The 26,498-nt window shown below is 43.8% G+C and overlaps 1 protein-coding gene and 1 long non-coding RNA gene across 3 annotated transcripts; one reads left to right on the top strand and one right to left on the bottom strand.

The window, feature by feature from the left end:
• Positions 1–2,947: 2,947 nt before the first annotated feature.
• On the bottom strand, positions 2,948–6,025 carry LOC124039208. The gene is made up of 3 exons (XR_006839524.1): positions 5,146–6,025; positions 3,786–3,891; positions 2,948–3,513 (listed from the first exon to the last, which is right to left on the bottom strand). It is a non-coding gene; the product is annotated as an uncharacterized LOC124039208 (long non-coding RNA).
• Positions 5,321–26,366, top strand: LOC124039206 (chondroadherin-like). 2 transcript variants are annotated; one of them, XM_046355114.1, is made up of 4 exons: positions 5,321–6,366; positions 18,850–19,013; positions 19,152–19,298; positions 25,053–26,366. In XM_046355114.1, the coding sequence occupies exons 1-3, from the start codon at positions 5,581–5,583 to the stop codon at positions 19,291–19,293; spliced, it is 1,092 nt and encodes a 363-aa protein (XP_046211070.1). In that variant the 5' UTR covers positions 5,321–5,580; the 3' UTR covers positions 19,294–19,298; positions 25,053–26,366. The 2 variants fall into 2 exon arrangements, with proteins under 2 accessions (XP_046211070.1, XP_046211071.1); XM_046355115.1 differs by lacking the exon at positions 25,053–26,366 and adding an exon at positions 24,895–25,031.
• Positions 26,367–26,498: the final 132 nt, after the last annotated feature.

Below are 26,498 nucleotides of genomic sequence, written 5' to 3'. Positions count from 1 at the left end.
CCATCTAATCCAGTTGAACCACTGTCAAAAGATCAGGGGACCTCAAATTGTTATTTTAGAGTCTAGACAAAATGTTCAGGATTCTACATGTTTCGAAGCTATGCATGAAACATGTAGAATCATGATAATTTTGTCTAGACTTTTAAATAACCATTTGAGGTCCCCTGTTATTTTGACATAGCTGGCAAGAAAATAACGAACCAATGGTGTGAACAACACAAATTCCCTTTCAATTATTGGCATTTAATCACATTCATATCATACGTTTCTAAATTAGTTGCATATACTGAAACAGTCCCTCTCAGTGGGTAGAACTAACAGGAGAGAAGATCATTCATTCTGGGTGCACATTATGTTTTGCCTGTGTTTACAGATGGTTTCTTCACAGCTGTAACTTATTATCATACGAAGGAAAAGGGTCCAAAACAATATGATGCTTTGCTCATTTAACAAGTCTAGTAGTGATGTTTCAGCAGCCAGTAGCAAACGTTTTAAATTCTACCCACAACCCAAGTACCTTATTGCCTTTCTTTGACAATGATTTAGAGGGCCATGAAACACTTCAGTTAGGTGAACTTTCCACATTGAAAACCTTCACAATAACGATGCTCTTGACATTACTTTTTGCTCACTGTACATTTGTTTGTTGGAAGATTCCCTCACCACAAAAGGCCTTTATGGCACAACCCCCGGCCCCCCACCAAAGGGAGGTTGTCGTTTTGTCTTCCTAGCCCAGTGTCTGTTATGACCATTGGGTCAATGGTCATCATGCCTTCTTCTCTGCAAGCGCCTCCATCCAGAGCTTTATTTTAATGTTTTATTTTATTGAACCTTTAACTAGGCAAGTCAGTTAAGAACAAATTCATATTTACAATGATGGCCTACACCAGCCAAACCCGGATGACACTGGGCCAATTGTGTGCCGCCCTATGGGATTCCCAATCATGGCTGGTTGTGATACAGAGGTGGGACCAAGTCACTATTATTTGAGTCACAAGCAAGTCTCAAGTCACAAGATCTGAATCTCAAGTCGAGTCCCAAGTAGAACAGGTCGAGACTCGAATCAAGTCCTGTGCATTCTAAAAGCAAGTCAAGTCTCAAGTCAAGTAACAAATATATATATACAAGAATAGCCTTGTTAGTGGTCCTCTGGAATGTGGGGGTTGTCTGAATATCACAGGTACTGCAGTGTCACACTGACTGGGTGGTTTGGGCTGTTCTGGTGCTCCACATCCAAGTTGTGGTGGAGAATGACAGATATTGTTGGCCTGGTCATAGTCAAAAGTGTTCATAAAATATGTTGGATCAGTCAATATCACCAAAGCTGGTTAATATTGGGCCAAAATCTCCAGCAGTCATGTCTGTGATCCAGTACTTTGCTGGTCAGTGACATACAGTATTGACATACGGTATGGTCCCAAAGAAAAGTCTCTGCATTCAGTAAACAAATCTCAATATTTGTAAAACATTGCATTCCTGAGATACACCCACGTGTATTTTCCATTTGATTTTCAAGTATCTGACTAAAACCCTCAGCAGGCCTCGAAGGCACCTGTGATCTTTTTGGCCCTCTGATCTGTTCCAGGGCAGGGTCTGGGTCTCTCATCCAGAAGAATTGCAGACCTGACTCAGACAAGTGTCATGTGCGGAGCATATGTATTGTGGGAAAAAATGAACCTGAGAGGAAATCCTAACCAGCTGTATGTCTGCATGCCTCTATAGGAATGTTCGAGAGGTGTCCCACAGGCTTGACAGCCGTCCACCTTCCACTGAGATCAATGGAAAAGCAAAAAAGGCCTGTCCTCCCAATAAAAACATACACACCTACGCCTGACATGTAATGGTGCATTTTGTTTTATTTTAAGAAAGTATACAGATCCCTTCACTTTTTTCACATTTTGTTACAGCCTTATTCTAAAATGGGTTAGTCTACACACAATATCCCATAATGCCAAAGTGAGAACAGGTTTTTAGAAAGCATTCAGACCCTTTGCTGTGAGACTCGAAATTGGGCTCAGATGCATCCTGCTTCCATTGATCCATTGAGATGTTTGCACAATTTGATTGGAGTCCACCTGTGGTAAATTCAATTGATTGGACATGATTTGGAAAGGCACACACCTGTCTATACAAGGTCCCACAGTTGTCAGTGCATGTCAGAGAAAAAAAACAAGCCTTTGAGGTCTAAGGAATTGTCTGTAGACCTCAGAGACAGGATTGTGTTGAGGCACAGATCTGGGGAAGGGTACCAAACATTTCTGTAGCATTGAAGGTCCCAAGAACACAGTGGCCTCCATCATTCTGAAATGGAAGTGGTTTGGAACCACCAAGATTCTTCACAGGGCTGGCCACCTGGCCAAACTGAGCAATTGGGGAGTAGGGCCTTGGTCAGGGAGGTGACCAAGGACCCGATGGTCACTCTGACAGAGAACCAGAGTTCGTCTGTGGAGATGGGAGAACCTTCCAGAAGGACCATCTTTGTAGCACTCCACCACCTTAATGGTAGAAGGAAGCCATGGTGAATGGTAGAAGGAAGCCTTAATGGTGGCCAGAAGGAAGCCTCTCCTCAGTAAAAGGCACATGATAGCCCGCTTGGAGTTTGCCAAAAGTTACCTAAATGACTCTCAGACCATGAGTAACAAGATTCTCTGGTCTGACGAAACCAAGATTGAACCCTTTGGCCTGAATGCCAAGCATCATGTCTGGAGGAAACCAGGCACAGCTCATCACCTGGCCTGGGGAAGAATGGGAGAAACTCTCCAAATACAGGTGTGTCAAGCTTGTAGCGTCATACCCAATAAGACTTGAGGCTGCAATCGCTGCCAAAGGTTCTTTCGACAAAGTAGAGTAGATAGTCTGAATACTTATGTAAATGTAATATTTTTTTTTTTTTATACATTTGCTAACATTTCTAAAAATCTGTTTTTGCTTTGTCATTATGGGCTATTGTGTGTAGAAAAAAACGATTTAATACATTTTAGAATAAGATTAGCATTAGGAGAAAGTGAAAGGGTCTGAATTACTTTCCAAATGCACTGTAAAAAGGCAGGTAGAGGTCCTTCAACTCTCAACTCTTGGTCCCTAGAGATTTGGTAACATGGCTAAAAAGTGTAAAACCTTTTATTTGGTGTAAAAAGCAGCTTGTCACAGATTGTCACAGCTTGTCACAGTCACAGATTGATGAGGTGGTTTTCAAGGCTGTCACAAGATAATCAGGGTTGGTCCTAAAAATAGTGCAAAATCTTTTGGCTGTCGGTGTTTAGCTGACTGTGCTGTGTAAGGCACTTTGCTGTACATGGCCTCCCTTTCCTGTTAACCTGTGCCTGCTAAAACATAACATTGGTCCAACGGGTTCTGCAAAAATGTTGGTACAATTGAGTTCAACACAATGGCTTTGATTCTTTGGTGATGCACTCATCTGTCTTGGCAACGGCCTTCCCAGAGTACTCCAGCATCATACAGTAGTCCCTGAAGAGGCTTGAGCTCTCCAGAGCCAGGGTCAACTACCTTAGCCTGAGAAACAGCAGTGGTAAGAACAACAGGGTCTACTCTACTCTACTGCAATCATTTACCACATGGTAATAAAATCATGCTCTCAGCAGTTCTATGTTTGTGGATAAGACATGTACATGTGTAGGCATGCTTAATAGACATAGCTTTGAAGAAAGGCATTTCACTGTACTCGTGCACGTGACAATACAACTTTACAATATACAAGAAGTATATTTTAAGTTTAAGACATTCAAACATATGCACATAAATTGACTCAGGTGGATGAGACGTACCGCTAAGTTATTGGTAATGCATCCAAGTTTGTGACTTTCTCACCAAGTTGTCTCATGGGAAGCCACAGAATGTCACGGGTCTGTTCTCCATAGTTCCATAGGCAATCTGTCAATCAAAAAATAAACCACACTGTTAGAGCACAATTAAACATACAGTATCACCACACCACTATGCATGACTATCTACAACCCTGTCAAAAGTTATGTTATTTGCAGAGGTAGTCGGATAAGGTGACTGAGGGTGCATGGAAAAGTATGCCTGTATGCCAGTGCCCAGTGTCTGGTGGAGAGTTCCCTGTCAGCGCTGCACTTCACAGTTCCCACACCGGGCCCAGCTGAGTCAGCTAAGAGCAGGAGGGGAATCAGCAGGCTAGGGCATGGGAGCTCAGTGAGGTGTCACTGTTTACATCCCTGACTGAGTCTTCCTTATAACCTTTTCTTGATAACTGCTTTTAAATTGACACATTTTAACTAGGTCAACTTGTAAATAGAGGGAAGTGAAGACAAAGACTTGGCATCTGGACCAACAGAGTCACCATCGGTAACAGCCTTTGAAGCGCTTGCTAGATGATTGATCTGCTGCCACATGAGCCCATCCCTCTGGGGGTGAAATGTTCAACTCACAGGTGTAAGTCCAGTAGTGATAGAGTGGCTGAGTAGGGTCATGACTGGTGAACAAAGAAGCATTGCAGGAGCTGTTTGGGAATGGGGACGGTGAGAAATTCACTTGGACAGCCAGGAGAAAGATGTTCCCGATAAACCGCTAGATTTGTTGAGTAAACTCAAGATTTCACTTATCATGAGAGTGTCCATCGGATTCATAAACGCACCCATTGTTGTGAATTGAAAAGGAGTCCAGCCTCTTGCCAACCATCTGGGGATGATTACGGGCTCCTTTTCCTCCGACCACAGACTGAAAAACAATAGACATCTGGAACCCTAAACACTGCCACCTTAACCTCTTACCTGCCGTCTGACTGCACACTCACTAACTCACTCAGGCAAATATTTTAGAAATGACCGACAATGACTACGACCAGTGGAGGGCTCCTTATCTACCCAACAAAAACCCTGGTAACCTGTACAGGTATACAGACCATTGCTACTCTATAGTGGCAGTCAAAAGTGCCTGAACCACCAAGACACTGTATTTGATTTCTTCTTGAGAGTGCAATGTTTACACAATTGTTCTGCTTATATTACTAAAATGACCAAGTATTAACTAGAGATCGTTTGCGTGCTTACCATAACAAGCAACAGAAAAGTATGCACGCACACAAACTATTTGCTTAAATGTCTCATGCAGAAGATCTGAAAGCTTTTTACAAAGTTTAACCAGAAGTTAGTAAAATTGACTGACTATGGTCAGTGGAAGATCCCCGACCTGTCCTCCGGCATGTGCAGGGTTAAACTGTCAAAGACACTTGACTTCCTCTTGCAGCCCCGCGGTCTCCACGTAACACCCTGGCAAGCCCTTCTCAATTTTTTCCTTAAATAAATGTTATAAATAGTGCTGTGTTCTGTTGACTGCCGTTCCATCCTCCTCTCAAAGCCTGGAGTGAATCTTTTTTGCACTGCCCTCCTCTCTCAGTCACGTGCACTCTCACTCTCCCCCTCTTTCACACCATTCACCTCTTGCCTTCCCTTTCTGAATCCTTTTGCTCTCTCTTTCTATCTCCCTGAGGCTTTCTGGAGGAATTTCTAGCTTAGAGTGCCTGTCAAGCAGTAAGAAGAAGCTCTCAAGAAGACAGAAGACAGACCAGGTGGAGAGACTGAGCAGAGTAGTGGCGTCAGTATGCCGTGTGTGAGCTTCCTGTTGGTGGGGACTTGCCTGCTGGTCCTCGGCCCGGCTGTTTGGGGCGCCCCCAGCCAGTGCCCGGCTCAGTGTCACTGCCATGGGGACCTGCAGCATGTCATCTGTGACAACGTGGGGCTGAAGAAGATCCCGCAGGTGTCCGAGGCCACCCGTCTGCTCAACCTGCAAAGGAACAACCTGGGCAGCCTGCCCACTGGCTCCTTCGCCAGCAGCAAGGGTCTCATCTCGTTGCACATGCAGCACTGCCAGCTCCATGAGATTGGCGGCCAGGCCTTCAAGGGACTCAAGAAGCTAATCTACCTCTACCTGTCCAACAACGAGATCACCAGCATCAAGCCAGGTGCCTTCGAGGACCTCACCGAGCTCACTTACCTCTACCTGGATGGCAACCACATCAGCGACCTGCCCAAGGGAATCTTCTCACCCATGATCAACCTGTTCATCCTGCAGCTCAACGACAACAAGCTGCGTGACATCAAGCCAGGCACCTTCGCCGGAGCCAAAGACCTGCGCTGGCTGCACATGAGTGGCAATGAGATTAACTCGCTGCAGCCGGGCTCTCTGGACGACGTGGAGAACCTGGCCATCTTGCACCTGGACAGGAACAGGCTGTCCACCTATCCTGGCCTGGCCATGAGCAAGCTGAGAGTGGTGGAGGAACTGAGCCTGGCCAAGAACCCCCTGAGGAGCATCCCCGACAACGCCTTCCAGAGCTTCGGACGCTACATGGAGAAGCTGAACCTGGATGGCATGGGGCTGGAAAAGGTCAGTCTCATATTGTTTAAGGGGAGGGGGGTACTTTTATGGCTGCACAAAGAGCTTATTGAGTTGGGAAGGGTGAGTTTGGCAATTGAGAGTTTAGGACAGGGCTACCCAACCCTCTTCCTGGAGATCTACTGTCCTGTAGGGTTTCAGTCCAACCCTAATTTAGCATATCTGATTCAGATAGTTAACGTCTTGTTGACAGGCAGCTGATTAGCAGAATCAGTTGTGTTAAATTAGGGTTGGACTGAAAACCCACTGGACGGTAGATCTCCAGGAAGAGGGTTGGGCAGCCCTGGTTTAAGAGTAGGGCAATGCAATAGTAGGATGGCGTAGAAGCAGTATATGATTCTATTACTATGATAGAGCATTGCAAGTTTAATTTCATGCAACACAGGTCTCAACGATTAGAGGCACCATGATATAAAAAGCTATATTCTTGTCCTAAAAATTCTAGCAGCCCTGCAGATTAGGGAGGCTTGTTGTTTGTTTGTTTTGGTTCTGGCTTGCCATATTTCATTTGCTTATGTACATGTACATTCTGGCTTGACACTGGCCAACTCCCCATTTTCCAGTAGTCAAAAGTTGTTTTTCTTCTCCCAGTTCCGTGGTCACATACCGTAGGCCAAGGGCAGGTGGTAATGGGAGGTGGTTAAGCCGATCTCTACCATTCATCATATTTTGACTGACCTTTCAGGTTTACGAGAGTGTGGGATACGAAGACAATATTTATGCTTTGGTTGTTGTGCTTTCTCCCCGTCTGTCTCATTGTATGGTAATAAAATCCTTATGATGACATCCACCCATATTGGAAGCACCCATATGGGAAGAAAGCAGGCCACACGTGGTCAGGATGAGACCAGCGGGATCTCTGTGTCTGGTTGATGAAAAACGTTCTACTTGTGATGTGCCACTGTACTGTAGATGCCTTGCTTAAAATAGTTTTTTTTCTGCTTCCCTGATTGCGGAATCATTAACCAGGTGATCATCCAACCATTTGATGCGGATAAATTAGCTAGTGCATGAAAAAGATACGATGGGGCTGATGGAAATATGAAATGCCGGTACAATTAGTTCGATATGGTGGGATCTTTTTGTCTGTAAAATGAATTATGTGATAAATGGTAGTGGAAATATTTATATCGAAGTCAATTTGGAGTCACGCAATGATATATTGTATGGTCTTCCCACTACGAAATCAGGAAAGGGGCTCCCAAGTGGCGTAGCTGTAAGGCACTGCATGTCAGTGCTAGTGTTGTCTCTACCTAAACCCTGGTTCAAATCCAGGCTGTATCACAACCGGCCAGAATTGGCCCAGTGTCGTCCAGGTTTGGCCGATGTAGGCCATCATTGTAAATAAGAATTTGTTCTTAACCGACTTGCCAATTTAAATAAAGGTTAAGTAAAAAAATAAGTTATAATTGCAGTTTATTAGGCTACAGATGAAATCAATTGTGGTGAAGGTGATAAGCTTGATGCTCCTTTCCAATAAATATCAATAACATCATCAGAAAAAAACACATTGAGTCCTGTCAGTCAGGCTTCCTTGATATTACAAAAGGTATCCCACAGGGATCGATTTTTAGGTCCTGTACATTTTACTGTCTATATAAACAATGTTTGTATATCTGCAAAATCAATTAACATAAACCTGTATGCAGATGACACTGTTGTGTGTGCTATTTCATCCATGGTTGACCAGCCTCTTTTTTGGGGGCTTCAATCTGCCTTCATTGCTTTGCCGAAAGCATTTGTTGAACTGAAATTGGTAATTAATGCAGGTAAAACCAAGTATATACAGTGCCTTGCGAAAGTATTCGGCCCCCTTGAACTTTGCCACCTTTTGCCACATTTCAGGCTTCAAACATAAAGATATAAAACTATATTTGGGACACAATCATGAAGTGGAACGACATTTATTGGATATTTCAAACTTTTTTAACAAATCAAAAACTGAAAAATTGGGCGTGCAAAATTATTCAGCCCCCTTAAGTTAATACTTTGTAGCGCCACCTTTTGCTGCGATTACAGCTGTAAGTCGCTTGGGGTATGTCTCTATCAGTTTTGCACATCGAAAGACTGAAATTTTTCCCCATTTCTCCTTGCAAAACAGCTCAAGCTCAGTGAGGTTGGATGGAGAGCATTTGTGAACAGCAGTTTTCAGTTCTTTCCACAGATTCTCGATTGGGTTCAGGTCTGGACTTTGACTTGGCCATTTTAACACCTGGATATGTTTATTTCTGAACCATTCCATTGTAGATTTTGCTTTATGTTTTGGATCATTGTCTTGTTGGAAGACAAATCTCCGTCCCAGTCTCAGGTCTTTTGCAGACTCCATCAGGTTTTCTTCCAGAATGGTCCTGTATTTGGCTCCATCCATCTTCCCATCAACTTTAACCATCTTCCCTGTCCCTGCTGAAGAAAAGCAGGCCCAAACCATGATGCTGCCACCACCATGTTTGACAGTGGGGATGGTGTGTTCAGGGTGATGAGCTGTGTTGCTTTTACGCCAAACATAACGTTTTGCATTGTTGCCAAAAAGTTCAATTTTGGTTTCATCTGACCAGAGCACCTTCTTCCACATGTTTGGTGTGTATCCCAGGTGGCTTGTGGCAAACTTTAAACAACACTTTTTATGGATATCTTTAAGAAATGGCTTTCTTCTTGCCACTCTTCCATAAAGGCCAGATTTGTGCAATATACGACTGATTGTTGTCCCATGGACAGTCTCCCACCTCAGCTGTAGATCTCTGCAGTTCATCCAGAGTGATCATGGGCCTCTTGGCTGCATCTCTGATCAGTCTTCTCCTTGTATGAGCTGAAAGTTTAGAGGGACGGCCAAATCTTGGTAGATTTGCAGTGGTCTGATACTCCTTCCATTTCAATATTATTGCTTGCACAGTGCTCCTTGGGCTGTTTAAAGCTTGGGAAATCTTTTATATCCAAATCCGGCTTTAAACTTCTTCACAACAGTATCTCGGACCTGCCTGGTGTGTTCCTTGTTCTTCATGATGCTCTCTGCGCTTTTAACGGACCTCTGAGACTATCACAGTGCAGGTGCATTTATACGGAGACTTGATTACACACAGGTGGATTGTATTTATCATCATTAGTCATTTAGGTCAACATTGGATCATTCAGAGATCCTCACTGAACTTCTGGAGAGAGTTTGCTGCACTGAAAGTAAAGGGGCTGAATAATTTTGCACGCCCAATTTTTCAGTTTTTGATTTGTTAAAAAAGTTTGAAATATCCAATAAATGTCGTTCCACTTCATGATTGTGTCCCACTTGTTGTTGATTCTTCACAAAAAAATACAGTTTTATATCTTTATGTTTGAAGCCTGAAATGTGGCAAAAGGTGGCAAAGTTCAAGGGGGCCGAATACTTTCAAGGCACTGTATGTTATTCTTCAAACCACTTAAATGTATCTGATGATTTATACATATGTACATTGTATCCTCATTGATCATGTCCCTGCATCTGGATTGATGAAAAGCTATCTTTCAAAAAGCATGATGAGCTACAGTAGTTAAGAATTAAAATGGGCTTATTTTATATGAATAGGTCATGCCTTTCATTAAATAACACAAAACAAATCATTCAGTCAACATTCATACTGTTTATAAACTATGGGGATATTGTCTATATGAATGTAGCTGCTACTGTATTGAAGCCATTGGGCACAGTTTATTTACATTTACATTTAAGTCATTTAGCAGACGCTCTTATCCAGAGCGACTTACAAATTGGTGCATTCACCTTATGACATCCAGTGGAACAACCACTTTACAATAGTGCATCTAAATATTTTAAGGGGGGGGAAGGGGGTGAGAAGGATTATTTTATCCTATCCTAGGTATTCCTTAAAGAGGTGGGGTTTCAGGTGTCTCCGGAAGGTGGTGATTGACTCCGCTGTCCTGGCGTCGTGAGGGAGTTTGTTCCACCATTGGGGAGCCAGAGCAGCGAACAGTTTTGACTGAGCTGAGCGGGAACTGTACTTCCTCAGTGGTAGGGAGGCGAGCAGGCCAGAGGTGGATGAACGCAGTGCCCTTATTTGGGTGTAGGGCCTGATCAGAGCCTGGAGGTACTGAGGTGCCGTTCCCCTCACAGCTCCGTAGGCAAGCACCATGGTCTTGTAGCGGATGCGAGCTTCAACTGGAAGCCAGTGGAGAGAGCGGAGGAGCGGGGTGACGTGAGAGAACTTGGGAAGGTTGAACACTAGACGGGCTGCGGCGTTCTGGATGAGTTGTAGGGGTTTAATGGCACAGGCAGGGAGCCCAGCCAACAGCGAGTTGCAGTAATCCAGACGGGAGATGACAAGTGCCTGGATTAGGACCTGCGCCGCTTCCTGTGTGAGGCAGGGTCGTACTCTGCGGATGTTGTAGAGCATGAACCTACAGGAACGGGCCACCGCCTTGATGTTAGTTGAGAACGACAGGGTGTTGTCCAGGATCACGCCAAGGTTCTTAGCGCTCTGGGAGGAGGACACAATGGAGTTGTCAACCGTGATGGCGAGATCATGGAACGGACAGTCCTTCCCCGGGAGGAAGAGCAGCTCCGTCTTGCCGAAGTTCAGCTTGAGGTGGTGATCCGTCATCCACACTGATATGTCTGCCAGACATGCAGAGATGCGATTCGCCACCTGGTCATCAGAAGGGGGAAAGGAGAAGATTAATTGTGTGTCGTCTGCATAGCAATGATAGGAGAGACCATGTGAGGTTATGACAGAGCCAAGTGACTTGGTGTATAGCAAGAATAGGAGGGGGCCTAGAACAGAGCCCTGGGGGACACCAGTGGTGAGAGCGCGTGGTGAGGAGACAGATTCTCGCCACGCCACCTGGTAGGAGCGACCTGTCAGGTAGGACGCAATCCAAGCGTGGGCCGCGCCGGAGATGCCCAACTCGGAGAGGGTGGAGAGGAGGATCTGATGGTTCACAGTATCGAAGGCAGCCGATAGGTCTAGAAGGATGAGAGCAGAGGAGAGAGAGTTAGCTTTAGCGGTGCGGAGCGCCTCCGTGATACAGAGAAGAGCAGTCTCAGTTGAATGACTAGTATTGAAACCTGACTGATTTGGATCAAGAAGGTCATTCTGAGAGAGATAGCGGGAGAGCTGACCAAGGACGGCACGTTCAAGAGTTTTGGAGAGAAAAGAAAGAAGGGATACTGGTCTGTAGTTGTTGACATCGGAGGGATCGAGTGTAGGTTTTTTCAGAAGGGGTGCAACTCTCGCTCTCTTGAAGACGGAAGGGACGTAGCCAGCGGTCAGGGATAAGTTGATGAGCGAGGTGAGGTAAGGGAGAAGGTCTCCGGAAATGGTCTGGAGAAGAGAGGAGGGGATAGGGTCGAGCGGGCAGGTTGTTGGGCGGCCGGCCGTCACAAGACGCGAGATTTCATCTGGAGAGAGAGGGGAGAAAGAGGTCAGAGCACAGGGTAGGGCAGTGTGAGCAGAACCAGCGGTGTTGTTTGACTTAGCAAACGAGGATCGGATGTCGTCGATCTTCTTTTCAAAATGGTTGACGAAGTCATCTGCAGAGAGGGAGGAGGGGGGGGAGGGGGAGGAGGATTCAGGAGGGAGGAGAAGGTGGCAAAGAGCTTCCTAGGGTTAGAGGCAGATGCTTGGAATTTAGAGTGGTAGAAAGTGGCTTTAGCAGCAGAGACAGAGGAGGAAAATGTAGAGAGGAGGGAGTGAAAGGATGCCAGGTCCGCAGGGAGGCAAGTTTTCCTCCATTTCCGCTCGGCCTTCCGGAGCCCTGTTCTGTGAGCTCGCAATGATTCGTCAAGCCACGGAGCGGGAGGGGAGGACCGAGCCGGCCTGGAAGATAGGGGACATAGAGAGTCAAAGGATGCAGAAAGGGAGGAGAGGAGGGTTGAGGAGGCAGAATCAGGAGATAGGTTGGAGAAGGTTTGAGCAGAGGGAAGAGATGATAGGATGGAAGAGGAGAGAGTAGCGGGGGAGAGAGAGCGAAGGTTGGGACGGCGCGATACCATCCGAGTAGGGGCAGTGTGGGAAGTGTTGGATGAGAGCGAGAGGGAAAAGGATACAAGGTAGTGGTCGGAGACTTGGAGGGGAGTTGCAATGAGGTTAGTGGAAGAACAGCATCTAGTAAAGATGAGGTCGAGCGTATTGCCTGCCTTGTGAGTAGGGGGGGGAAGGTGAGAGGGTGAGGTCAAAAGAGGAGAGGAGTGGAAAGAAGGAGGCAGAGAGGAATGAGTCAAAGGTAGACGTGGGGAGGTTAAAGTCGCCCAGAACTGTGAGAGGTGAGCCGTCCTCAGGAAAGGAGCTTATCAAGGCATCAAGCTCATTGATGAACTCTCCGAGGGGACCTGGAGGGCGATAAATGATAAGGATGTTAAGCTTGAAAGGGCTGGTAACTGTGACAGCATGAAATTCAAAGGAGGCGATAGACAGATGGGTAAGGGGAGAAAGAGAGAATGACCACTTGGGAGAGATAAGGATCCCTATGCCACCACCCCGCTGACCAGAAGCTCTCGGGGTGTGCGAGAACACATGGGCGGACGAAGAGAGAGCAGTAGGAGTAGCAGTGTTATCTGTGGTGATCCATGTTTCTGTCAGTGCCAAGAAGTCGAGGGACTGGAGGGAGGTATAGGCTGAGATGAACTCTGCCTTGTTGGCTGCAGATCGGCAGTTCCAGAGGCTACCGGAGACCTGGAACTCCACGTGGGTCGTGCGCGCTGGGACCACCAGATTAGGGTGGCAGCGGCCACGCGGTGTGGAGCGTTTGTATGGTCTGTGCAGAGAGGAGAGAACAGGGATAGACAGACACATAGTTGACAGGCTACAGAAGAGGCTACGCTAATGCAAGGAGATTGGAATGACAAGTGGACTACACGTCTCGAATGTTCAGAAAGTTAAGCTTACGTAGCAAGAATCTTATTGACTAAAATTATTAAAAATGATACAGTACTGCTGAAGTAGGCTAGCTGGCAGTGACTGTGTTGTTGACTTTGTAGGCTAGCTGGCAGTGGCTGCGTTGTTGACACTACACTAATCAAGTCGTTCCGTTGAGTGTAGTAGTTTCTACAGTGCTGCTATTCGGGGGCTAGCTGGCTAGCTAGCAGTGTTGATTACGTTACGTTGCGTTAAAAGAACGACAATAGCTGGCTAGCTAACCTAGAAAATCGCTCTAGACTACACAATTATCTTTGATACACAGACGGCTATGTAGCTAGCTATGTAGCTAGCTACGATCAAACAAATCAAACCGTTGTGCTGTAATGAAATGAAATGAAAAATGTGATACTACCTGTGGAGCGAAGCGGAATGCGACCGGGTTGTTGAGTGCGGAAGTTCTATTCAGTAGACGTTGGCTAGCTGTTGGCTAGCTAGCAGTGTCTCCTACGTTAAGGACGACAAATAGCTGGCTAGCTAACCTCGGTAAATTAAGATAATCACTCTAAGACTACACGTTCTAAACTACACAATTATCTTGGATACGAAGACAGCAAAGACAACTATGTAGCTAGCTAACACTACACTAATCAAGTCGTTCAGTTGAGTGTAATAGTTTCTACAGTGCTGCTATTCGGTAGACGGTGGACGTTTGCTAGCTGGCTAGCTGCTGGGCAGATAGCAGTGTAGACTACGTTAGGACGACGAAATACGAAGTTGCAATAGAAGTGCTGACTGTTTCACTTTGTTGTCCTCTTTCTTTTCCTTTTTCTTCTGTCCTTCTTTTGTCCTTATTTTGTCTTCCTTTCTTCTGTTAACTAGATATTTTTTGTTGTTATTCTTTGTAAGCTAGCTAGCTTCTTCCAGGAGAGTCCCTAGCAACATTTATTTATCATCGGTTTATCATAGCGCACTATACTTTATTACAGGCAATAGGTTCTGTACACATCACTATACTCTGTATCAGAAAGTAGGCTGGCCCTCTTTAAAATCTTGTAGATCGATGCATTGCACTCTTTCTTTATAAAGCCTCCTGCATAAACTTCCGTCGTACCTTACTTCATTGTTAACTTATAGACGTACGAGATACCAGACCCGGTCTCAGGGATGGCGAACTCTGGAGATCCCTTCCATCTCTATTGAGTTAGGTCAATCTTGTAAGGGATTTCAGCGTGGTTATTTTGATTCATGTTTTAATAAATCACTTCACATGAACAAACTAACAAAAACAAGAAACGTGAAAACCCAAAACAGTCCTATCTTGTGCAAACACAGAGACAGGAACAATCACCCACAAACACACAGTGAAACCCAGGCTACCTAAGTATGATTCTCAATCAGAGACAACTAATGACACCTGCCTCTGATTGAGAACCATACTAGGCAGAAACATAGAAATACCCAAATCATAGAAAAACAAACAGACTGCCCACCCCAACTCACGCCCTGACCATACTAAATACAGACAAAACAAAGGAAATAAAGGTCAGAACGTGACAGATGTGCTTTTAGTTTTTTTGCACCTTTCTCTCCAAGGCTCTCTAAAATTGGATGAATTGGTGCCTCTAGGGCAATTCAAAAGGCTGATTGAGGACCTTTTTACTGAACAATGTGTTTATTTTCTATGGTTGTGTTTTGCTTTTAGTGTATTGATGTGTATTATTAATGTGTATAGTGTATATTGATGTTTTTGATGTGTATTGATGTGTATGCAGGGTTCATCTGAGAAAGAGACTTGGTCTCAGCATGACTCCCGGTTGGGAAATAAAAACACACAACTGGTAACATGACCGAATACAAACAGTGCAGCTATTCCCTCCGCAAGGCTATCAAACAAGCTGAGCGTCAGTATAGAGACAAAGTAGAATCTCAATTCAAAGGCTCAGACACAAGAGGTATGTGGCAGGGTCTACAGTCAATCACAGACTACAAGAAGAAAACCAGCCCAGTCACGGACCAGGATGTCTTGCTCCCAGGCAGACTAAATAACTTTTTTGCCCGCTTTGAGAACCATACAGTGTCACTGACACGGCCTGCAACGAACACATGCGGACTCTCCTTCACTGCAGCTGAGGTGAGTAAAACATTTAAACGTGTTAACCCTCGCAAGGTTGCAGGCCCAGACGGCATCCCCAGCCGCGCCCTCAGAGCATACGCAGACCAGCTGGCAGGTATGTTTACGGACATATTCTATCAATCCCTATACCAGTCTGCTGTTCCCACATGCTTCAAGAGGGCCACCATTGTTCCTGTTCCCAAGAAAGCTAAGGTAACTGAGCTAAACGACTACTGTCATCATGAAGTGCTTTGAGAGACTAGTCAAGGACCATATCACCTCCACCCTACCTGACACCCTAGACCCACTCCAATTTGCTTACCGCCCAAATAGGTCCACAGACGATGCAATCTCAACCACACCCATCTGCCCTAACCCATCTGGACAAGAGGAATACCTATGTGAGAATGCTGTTCATCGACTACAGCTCGGCATTTAACACCATAGTACCCTCCAAGCTCGTCATCAAGCTCTGGGGCCCCACAAGGGTGCGTTCTGAGCCCTCACCTGTACTCCCTGTTCACCCACGACTGCGTGGCCACGCACGCCTCCAACTCAATCATCAAGTTTGCGGACGACACAACAGTGGTAGGCTTGATTACCAACAACGACGAGACGGCCTACAGGGAGGAGGTGAGGGCCCTCGGAGTGTGGTGTCAGGAAAATAACCTCACACTCAACGTCAACAAAATTAAGGAGATGATTGTGGACTTCAGGAAACAGCAGAGGGAACACCCCCCTATCCACATCGATGGAACTGTAGTGGAGAGGGTAGTAAGTTTTAAGTTCCTCGGCATACACATCACAGACAAACTGAATTGGTCCACTCACACAGACAGCATCGTGAAGAAGGCAGCAGCAACTGTTGATTGTGTTCTTTGATCCTGATTGCTCTGCTTGGGGTATGGTGTGGGGTATGGTGTGGGGTATGGTGTGGTGAAAAGAGAGCATCTTTCAAAAGTCAAGGTTATTATAGTTTTGTGTTATTCCTAGTTTTTATTTAGTAAAAATATTTCTATATAGTTTTTATATGATTTAGTTGCAGTGTTGGACAGAATGCATTGCCTGGGAGGCTGGGGTTTTCAAGCTACTGAATCTAGCAGATAAATATGGCTAGGAGATGGTGATGTTACAAATAGGCCTAGCTTGTGCATCACTATCCCTAGCTAACATGGAAACAATCTGCTAGGGAGCTAACTTGATTGTTCTTACATGTACTAAGTGAAAAAGCATTGGATTGGTGTAAACATGGGCGAGAGAGTCCCCTTTCACCATATTTTTTGCACCAGTCTCGGCGCTATTCCTTTTAAATCTAGGGCTCTATTCAACGCTTCAGCATTAGAGATTCTGCAATTGAAATTTTAAGGTAATTTCCGATTGAGCTGACATACAGTATGCAGCGGTTACCGCGAATGGTGTCTCCGCTAAAGTGGAAACATTTCCTTTAAATTTTAATCACGCTGTAAAGCTGATCTTATGTGATGTGGATTTAACAGAACCCCTAATCTTTGACCTTACGTATTACTGCCCCCTCAGATGCAAGATGTGACCCCCATACAAAAATACAAATATTAACTATACTATACTTTTCTTTGGAGGCAAACTTAGTTTCAGTATAGTGTTAGTTTTTCAAATGGGTTAATTATTTTCTATCAGTTTACAACATTTTTTTCTTGATTAGTTTTCGTTTTAGTTTACTCTGCATCTGAGATTGTGTGGGTCTGGAGTTTTGCACAGTGGTAAAGAGCATTGGTGTTTTAGTATTGTGTAGCTCCATTCCCATATGTAGTTGGTTGGTGGACAGTTGGTGTTGAAGATTGGATGTCCAATCTAGCTTTATGAGGACAAGAAGTGGAGTTGGAGTGCTGAGGTCCCTGCTCTTTACATTAAGGAAATACATGGGAATGTACATCAAACATACAAACAATCAAACAATCCCCTAGTAGCATCATAACAAACCGCTGGTATGGACCACACTCTTCAGCATGTACTATAAACCCAAACACACCATCACACAGGGGTTCCCCAAGGCACATACGGATAGCCCAAGATATCATTGACCATACAGTGAGGGGGCGGTGTTGACGCAGTGATTGATCATTCCTGAGGTTCACGTTGGTGTTTGAGGTGGGTGACTGCCTCATTACACTTAAGTGCAGTCTGAAGAGGCTTTTAAGATCTGGCTAGTTTCCATCCTTTGGGGAGTCACTACATTATTTTTAAGGTGTTTTGTTTTTGCTTGGCCATATCCAAGCATGTCCCAGCCTAATTCTTACACAAGCGTTATTTTCCGCTTTGTGATTTTTTTTTTGCCCTCAGCACGAGGATCCTGCAAACAGGTCAGTAAGGTTTAGGAGAGAGGTAAATAGAGGCACGGTGTTCCGTGGCCCATGAAGGACAGTACATCGCCCCTGAGTTGAATGGACAATTGGGCCCTTTGCAAGCCTTCCTGGCAGAGGAGAGAGACACAGAGACACAGAGAGAGACACAGTGAGAGACACAGAGAGAGACACAGAGAGAGAGAGAGAGAGAGACACAGAGAGAGAGAGAGACAGAGAGAGAGAGAGAGAGAGAGAGAGAGAGAGAGAGAGAGAGAGAGAGAGAGAGAGAGAGAGAGAGAGAGAGAGAGAGAGAGAGAGAGAGAGAGAGAGAGAGAGAGAGAGAGAGAGAGAGAGAGAGAGAGATGCTCGCGAACCTCCGCAGTGGAAATTTCCAAAAAGACGCCTCGATCAATAGCTTCATCTCTTATAGACATACATAACTCACCCCCCCCAAAAGCAAAGTCCACCCTCCTCTCACAGCTGCCCCCGGACCTCCTTCCCTCTCTCCTCCTGCTAGAAGGCTAAGAGCCAAACTTGACATGGTGAGCATCAGTTCATCTTGCACCTCTGTGAAGTTTTTAGCGGACTCACAAACACATATGAAGTTTAGGAGAAGAGAGGGGTGAGACAGTCAAGTTTACATAAGCAACGCTGCAGGAACCAGTTATGAGTGGAGGCTTTCATGACAGAGTGACTCTTCTGTAGGAAGAAGAAAAAAAGGATTCCCTCTACCACACATCTCGGTCTGCCCTCTGACAGATATTAAGGATGAGGTCTAACTGCAAGGGTAGAACAAATTCTACATCCACCTATCAGCAGGCTTGGTGTGATCTCAATGCCCTGTGAGAGTGTCTCAGTTGGTAGAGCATGGCGTTTACAATACAAGGGTTGTGTGTTTGATTCCCATGGGGGACCAGTATGAAAACGTATGCACTCACTACTGTAAGTCGCTTTGGAGAAAAGCTTCTGCCAAATGAAAGGGGAGATTTACCTGACATATTGGTTGGTTTTAGGGACTTCAATAGTTGAATTCACGGATGTCAAATGAGCCGTGGGAAGCTATTATACATGCAATAAATTACTTTTGGATTTGAAGGACAAGACTGTTCTGGGGTATGTTTTGAATATCTTGTCAAAGTCTATCTTTTCAAATGAAACTAAAAAGCCTCTTATACTGTGTCTGTATCTCTGCCTCTAGTTCTCTGACGCTGCATTCAATGGAGTGACGGCCATCAAGTCTCTGCACCTGGACAACAACAAGCTCAAGTCCCTCCCCAACAGCCAGGAGTTCACCACTATCACCAACCTCACTCTCTCCAACAACCCCTGGAGCTGCACCTGCATGCTTGCCCCTCTGCGCAAGTAAGGAGCTCATATTTAACCTGGCTAACAAGACAAACGTGGTAGCCATAATGTACCACACTTTTCCTTCAGTAATTGGAAAATGCCCTCTCCTTTTCCGAGACCCTGTGTCTAATTCTCTCTGTTTCCCCCCACTAGGTGGATGGACTCTAGCCGCCAGCGCCCTGATGCGCTCTGTGCATCTCCATCCTCACAGAGAGGAAAGCAGATTAGAGACAGTTCTGCCTTCAGCAGCTGCAAAGTCAAGACAAAGAGAGCCAAGAAGGGCACGCGCCATTAAAAGAGGTAATCTGACTGTCGATGACTCTACAAATTACAAAACTAGTCCGCAAATAGGAAAGTAAACCTCAGTTAAGTGAATTTATGAGCTGAAGCTAGCAAGCTTCCCACTGGACACAAACTGGTTGAATCAACATTGTTTCAATGTAATTTGTCATCGTATTGTGTAGTGGAATTAATGTGGAAAATACATGGATTTGAAAAAGGTCTTCAACCTAAACTGTTGTTTTGAGGGTGAAATTTCAAGCACAGGATTGTCATCATGTTAACCAAATTTCAACATAGAAAACCCTATAAAATATGTTGAATTTGTACCGTTAAAACCATGCCAGATCTTCAACGTTATATCCACGATCAGAAAAATACTATGGGCTGGGCAGCACCTCCTGGATAATTGATTTATCTACAGCTAACCTATGGTCTCCCATCCAGGGTTTTAACCAAGCACAGCCCAGCTATGATATTTTCACTGGCTATTACCAATGTGCTATTGTGAGAATGATAGTTGAGAGATCTCCACTTAAAAATAAAATAAAGTTGACCAGCCCCGAGTGAAGCAGCAGTCTAAGGCACTGCATCGCAGTGCTGATGTGCCACAACAGCCTCGGGTTTGATCCCAGGCTGTGTCACAGACGGCCATGACCGGAAGCCCCATGGGGTGGTGCACAATTGGCAAGGTGTCGTTAGCGGAGGGTTTGGCCAGGGGGGATTTTCTTGGTTCATCGTGCTCTAGTGACTGCTTGTGGTGGCCGGGTGCCTGCAAGCTGAATTTGGTTGTCAGTTGGATGGTGTTTTCGCCGACACATTGGTGCAGCAGGCTTCCGGGTTAAAGCAAGCCATGTGTTAAGAAGCAGCGCGGCTTGGCAGGTCATGTTTCATAGGACATATGAGTGTCGACCTTCACCTCTCTCTAGTCCTTGCTGTGATGAGACAAGATCGTATCACGAAATTGGTGAGAAAAAATAATTCCAAAGTGTAGGTTTAACAGAGGAAATGAAATAGAACAATACTTTAACACTCAGTGCCTTGAGAAAATATTCATACCCCTTGACTCATTCCACATTTTGTGGTGTTACAGCCGGAATTCAAAATGGATTAAATCAACAACAAAAATTCAGCCATCTATACTTAATACCCCATAATGACAAAGTGAAAACATGTTTGTAGAAAATGTTTGCCTATTTATTGAATATGAAACGCAGAAATATCTTATTTATACAAGTATTCACACCCCCGAGTCAATACTTTGTAGAAGCATCTTTGGCAGCAATTACAGCTGTGAGTCTTTCTGGGTAAGTCTCTAAAGAGCCTTCCACACTTGGATTGTGCAACATTTGCCCATTATGTTTAAGAAAATCAAATAAATCAAGCTCTGTCAAATTGGTTGTTGATCATTGCTAGACAACCATTTTCAGGTCTTGCCATAGATTATTCAAGTAGATTTAAGTCAAAATTGTATCTCGGCCACTCAGGGACATTCACTGTCTTCTTAGTAAGCAACTCCAGAGTGGGCCTTAGGCTTTAGGTTATTGCCCTGCTAAAAGGTGAATTAATCTCCCAGTACCTGGTGGAAGGCAGACTGAGTCAGGTTTTCCTTTAGGATTATGCATGTGCTTAGCTCCATTCTGTTTATTTTTGATCCTGTAAAACTCCCCAGTCCTTAACAATTATAAGCATTACCCATAACATGATGCAGCCACCACTATTCTTGAAAATATGAAGAGTGGTACTCAGTAATGTGTTGTGTTGGGTTTGCCCCAAACATAACACTTTGTATTCAGGACAGAAATATATTGTTTTGACACATTTTTTGCAATATTACTGTACTTTACTTGTTGCAAACAAGATGTGTTGGAATGTTTTTATTCTGTACAAGCTTCCTTATTTTCAATCCGTCAATTAGGTTAGTATTGTAGAGTAACTACAATGTTGTTGAGCCATCCTCAGTTTTCTCCTATCACAGCCATTAACCCCTGTAACTGTTTTAAAGTCACCATTGTTGAAATCCCTGAGCGGTTTCCTTCCTCTCCGGCAACGGAGTTAGGAGGCACACCTGTGTCTTTGTAGTGACTGTGTGTATTGATACACCATCCAAAGTGTCATTAATCACTATGCTCAATATATATCCAACAACAACTATCTGCTTTTTTACCATTTTTATCTATAGGTGCCATTGGCAAACCTCCCTATTCTTGGTGGTTGAATCTGTGCACTGCTTGACTGAGGGACTTCACAGATAATTGTATATGTGGGGTACAGAGATGAGGTAGTCATCCACAAATCATGTTAAACATGTTAAACACTATTATTGCACACAGAGTCCATGAAACTTATCAGCAAATGTTCACTCCTGAACTTATTTAGTCTTGCCATAACAAACGGGTTGAATACTTTGAAAAACATTGACATTATGGGGGCGTTGTGTTTAGGCCAGTGACAAAAAAAAATCTACATTTAATACATTTTAAATTCAGGCACTAAGACAAGACAAGACAATGTGGAAAGGTCAAGAGGTGTGAATACTTCCTGAAGGCACTGTATATCATCAATCATGCTATTTAGGCATATATATCATTTGCAACCCCAACAGCTATTTTTTAAATTCAACAAAAAAAGACAACACAATAGACTTACGATTTCAGGCCCTTGCTGATTTTAAAATGGTATGATATTATATTTAGTGACGCTGAATTTTATTTGGTTGTCAATGCAACCAAATATCAACATTTGCAGGAGATGCATCTTCTGCTTGGAAAGTTTAATCTGTGCCATTAATCTGGACTTAGTCTGGCTTTAATTCCAGTTGGCCTACAAATGAGTAATTCATATGTTGGATTCACTCCTCCATCCAACCAAAAAAATCGAAGTTAAAGAATAGGACTAAATCAAATCAAACTTTATTTAATGTTGCACTGAGCAGAAATCACTGCCCCATTCCCTGGTTGCTAAGTCTCTAATAATTTGCCTAATTTCAGTTTGTGTGACAAAATAAGATAGTATAGTGTAGAGAATTATTGTACCATCTAAACCGCTGTGAAATATATTTTCCATAATAAAAAAATATTGTTGTTTCAGGTGTTTGAAGCTGGTGTACAAACAAAAATTAAGAATGGGAAGCATAGAAATAGCTTATATAGAACTGATCTACCGCTTTAGATTTGCTTTCAAGTTGAATGATAGATTTATAACTCATATTTCTATGTGATTTTGGCCACGTTGCCTAAAAATGTACATATTGCCACTTTAAAGTGCTTTAAAGTTTGATTTAGTCCTATTCTTCAATTTTATTTTGAGATGGAGACTTGAATCCAACATATTAACTTGTCAACAAACTGAAATTAAAGCCATACAAAATCAGTGGCACAGATGGAACTATCCAAGCAGAAGATAAATCTCCTTCAAATATTGTTTGGTTGCGTTGACAACCAATAGAATTCAATATCACTTTTGTAATACAGTAAATAGTATCTTACAAACTAATGTAAAATTGAACCTTAAAATGAGTCACACATCCATGGCCACATTTGAGGTTACTGTAACTATACATTTATTCTATTGTAATCATAGAAAGCATGTATGTTCAAGGTCTGCGGAGATCTGCTCAGAATCTTGACTGCCATTGATCACTTGCAATATGCACTTTTAATGTAATCTCAACTGCAATCCAGGTCATTTGGTTCTGCTATAAAACTAAGCACAATGATAACAAATGAATATGTTGTATAAATAAACCTAACATCTGACATTGTATTACCATTTGAACTTTGCTGTGCTTTTAATGGGTTGAAAGCGCAGTGATAGACATTTGAATTGACAACTAAACCAAAAATCAGACATTGTTTTTCCTTTGGAATTTGGTTGTGCTTTTAGAAATTCAATTTACGTTTGACATGTAAATGTAAAGACATTTGAGAGTAAAGAAATTTGAGTGAGTGAATGTACAGGGCATTAGGAAAGTATTCAGCCCCCTTGTTCTAAAATGGATTAAATCGTTTTCCCCCCTCATCAACCTACACACAATACCCCATAATGACAAAGCAAAAACAGTGTTTAGACATTTTTGCAAATGTATATGTAACTGAAATATTACATTATATATAAGTATTCAGACCCTTTACTCACTACTTTGTTGAAGCACCTTTGGCAGCGATTACAGCCTCAAGTCTTCTTGGTTATGACGCTACAAGCTTGGCACACCTGTATTTGTTATTTCTTCTCTGCAGATCCACTCAAGCTCTGTCAGGTTGGATGGGGAGCGTCGCTGCACAGCTATTTTCAGGTCTCTCCAGAGATGTTAGATCGGGTTCATTCAAGGACATTTAGAGACTCGTCCCGAATCCACTCCTGCGTTATCTTGGCTGTGTGCTTAGGGTCATTTTCCTGTTGGAAGGTCATCATTTGCCCCAGTCTGAGCGCTCTGGAGGAGGTTTTCCTCAAGGATCTGTCCGTACTTTGCACCGTTCATCTTTCCCTTGATCCTGAAAAGTCTCCCATTCCCTGCCGTTGAAAAACATCCCCACAGCATGATGCTGCCACCACCATGCTTCACCATAGGGATGGTGCCATGTTTCCTCCAGACATGACCCTTGGCACTTAGGCCAAAGAGTTCAATATTAGTTTCATCAGACCAGAGAATCTTGTTTCTTCTGGCAAACTCCAAGCGGGCTGCCATGTGCCTTTTACTGAGGAGTGTCTTCCACCTGGACACTCTACCATAAAGGCCTGATTGGTTTAGTGCTGTAGAGATGGTTGTCTTTTTGGAAGGTTCTCCCATCTCCAAAGAGGAACTCTGGAGCTCTGTCAGAGTGACCTTCTGGTTCTTGGTCGCCTCCCTGACCAAGGCCCTTCTCCCCAATTGATCAGTTTCGCCAGGTGAGCAGCACTAGGAAGAGTCTTGGCGGTTCCAAACTTCTTCTACTTAAGAATGATGGAGACCATTGTGTTCTAGGGGACCGTCAATGCTGCGGAAATGTTTTGGTACCCTTCACCAGATCTGTGCCTCTACACAATCCTGTCTCGGAACTCTACGGACAATTCCTTCGACTTCATGGCTTGGTTTTTTCTCTTATAGACAGGTGTGTGCCTTTCCAAATCATTGTCCAATCAATTGACTGTTTTTGCTTTGCCATTATGGGGTAATGTGTGTAGATTGATGAGGATTTTTTTATTTAATACATTTTAAAATAAGGCAGTAACGTCACACAATGTGGAAAAGGGAAGGGGTCTGAATACTTTCCGAATGCACTGTAGGTTGAAATCTTATTGATCAATGTTTCAACCAAAATTACCCAATTATCCATACTGCAATGACGTGGTGTGCCCACCGGGTTATGAGTTTTTCAGTATCAGACCTGCGAGAGTTTAAAGTCATGAATTTACCGAAGTACAAGGGTTTTGATTGTGCTACATATTTCATATTTTTGCTGGTCCCTTTCAGGCTTCAATGCTTTCCTCACAGCTTGTATTCATATGAAGGAAGGAATTTGTGTGTGTAGGACACAAAATGACTTTGGCTTGAGACAGTAGCACTTAATGTCAGGGGATGGTTTGGGACCTGCCTAGCTTGACGTTCATCTTTCCCTTTCCCTCTTCCTTCCCTCAGAACTCTCTGTCTGCTCGTCAGAGTCTGTCCCCTGGCTGTTCTTTTTCCATCTTGGCCTTGGTGTCCTGTCCAGAACAGAACAACATGTCCCGGTCATGGCGTTGACCAGTAGGAGGGCAGACTGTTTGATTTGGCTGCTGATGTTTGTCTTTCTACAGGAGACGCTGCCTGAGGGGAAAGGCCTGTCCAGGTGACGTGCTCTGTACGTGTGCAGAGAAAGAAAGAAATAAAGCAACTCTAACTGCTACTTCAAGACTGTCCAACTCACTATCTGCCAAATCTCAATTTCACATGTACACACAGGAAGTGATACATGACACAAACACATGCACACAAAAAACACAAACAGAAAACCAAAAGGCTTACACGAAGCAGAGACTCAAGAAAACACTTGTACACAAGTGGAAGAATTGTGTGGTTCAGTTAAAAGATAACATTCACACAACCCACACACACACACACAACATACACACAACCTTTATCAATACAAACACACACCTTTGTTTCATCCCACTCTCTTTTCAACGGCTGAGGAATTTGTCAAGCGTCCTACAACCAACACATAGACAAACAGCCATGTTGACTCTCCTCGAAGCCAGCTTTACACCTTCACACCTTCAGCTTTACACCTTCACCTTTCCGGACCCTGCCGCCTACTGCCACAGCAATGGCCTACATAATTCCCCAACTATGGGTCACTCCGTTGGTCATGTCTCGCTTCTCCTGTGAGAAATTCTCTGTCAGACTGAGAAAACATCCTGAAAGGACTGTGACCATAAAATGGACGTCGACGTAGCGTGACCCCTCTCAAACTCTCAGACCAAAGGTAAACGATACATCACAGCGCAGGCGGCTGAGGACTTTTTCTGAAAGGGTTTGAGACAACGGAGCGATGGCAGGTCAAAGTTGAGAAAGAACAGTCAGAGACGACATGAACAAAGAGAGGACTCCAGTTCTCCAGCAGTATCTTTCGTTTAACGAATGAATACATACAAAGGACAATCTCCCTAGAGATACAAAGATACTTTATTCTTACATGAATTAAGTTTAAAAGGGTTTGCAATGCATTTAAATCTGTTATCACAGGGGGAAATGGTGTACAGTTCAAAATGGAGATGAGAAAAGGTGGCAGTGGTGTCATGTCTTTGACTAAATAAGTAATATACTAAATATTTTGCCTTTTCCATCCACCCTGCTGTGGCAATGCTTCATTTGTTAGCGGACACACCCAGACACTCTGTGTTACATTTAATTTCAAGTAATTGATTGACATTGAAAAAATATATTTTTTACTGCTAAGTCAATGGATTGTCTATAAGCATCATATAAGCATAAGCATACTCTGCGAGTATCATAACTCTTAAGATTTGGCTCTTCTTTTTTATGTATATTGACCATCATAAATGTATTTTTTTGACTTTTGGAGGTGAACAACTCACATCCAATCTAAGAAATAAAGATGTAACCTTGTCTGTCTTGATTCCATTTTCAACTACTGTGCGTTAACAGATTAAGACATTAACAGAGAGACAATATCATAGGGATAGCCAACCTTGCTCCTGGGGAGCTACAGGGTTTGCAAGCTTTTGTCCCAGCGTAACACT

The sequence above is a fragment of the Oncorhynchus gorbuscha genome, linkage group LG07 (genome assembly GCF_021184085.1).
Source record: "Oncorhynchus gorbuscha isolate QuinsamMale2020 ecotype Even-year linkage group LG07, OgorEven_v1.0, whole genome shotgun sequence".
Taxonomy (NCBI): Eukaryota; Metazoa; Chordata; class Actinopteri; order Salmoniformes; family Salmonidae; genus Oncorhynchus; species Oncorhynchus gorbuscha.
Note: the sequence above shows the minus strand (reverse complement) of the source record. Positions and strands in the feature narration are given on the sequence as shown.

Coding starts and splice junctions, on each gene's coding strand:
- LOC124039206 (XM_046355114.1), top strand. CDS start 5,581: ATGCCGTGTGTGAGCTTCCTGTTGGTGGGGACTTGCCTGCTGGTCCTC. Junction 6,367..18,849: donor ATGGCATGGGGCTGGAAAAG/GTCAGTCTCATA, acceptor CTCTGCCTCTAG/TTCTCTGACGCTGCATTCAA. Junction 19,014..19,151: donor ATGCTTGCCCCTCTGCGCAA/GTAAGGAGCTCA, acceptor TCCCCCCACTAG/GTGGATGGACTCTAGCCGCC.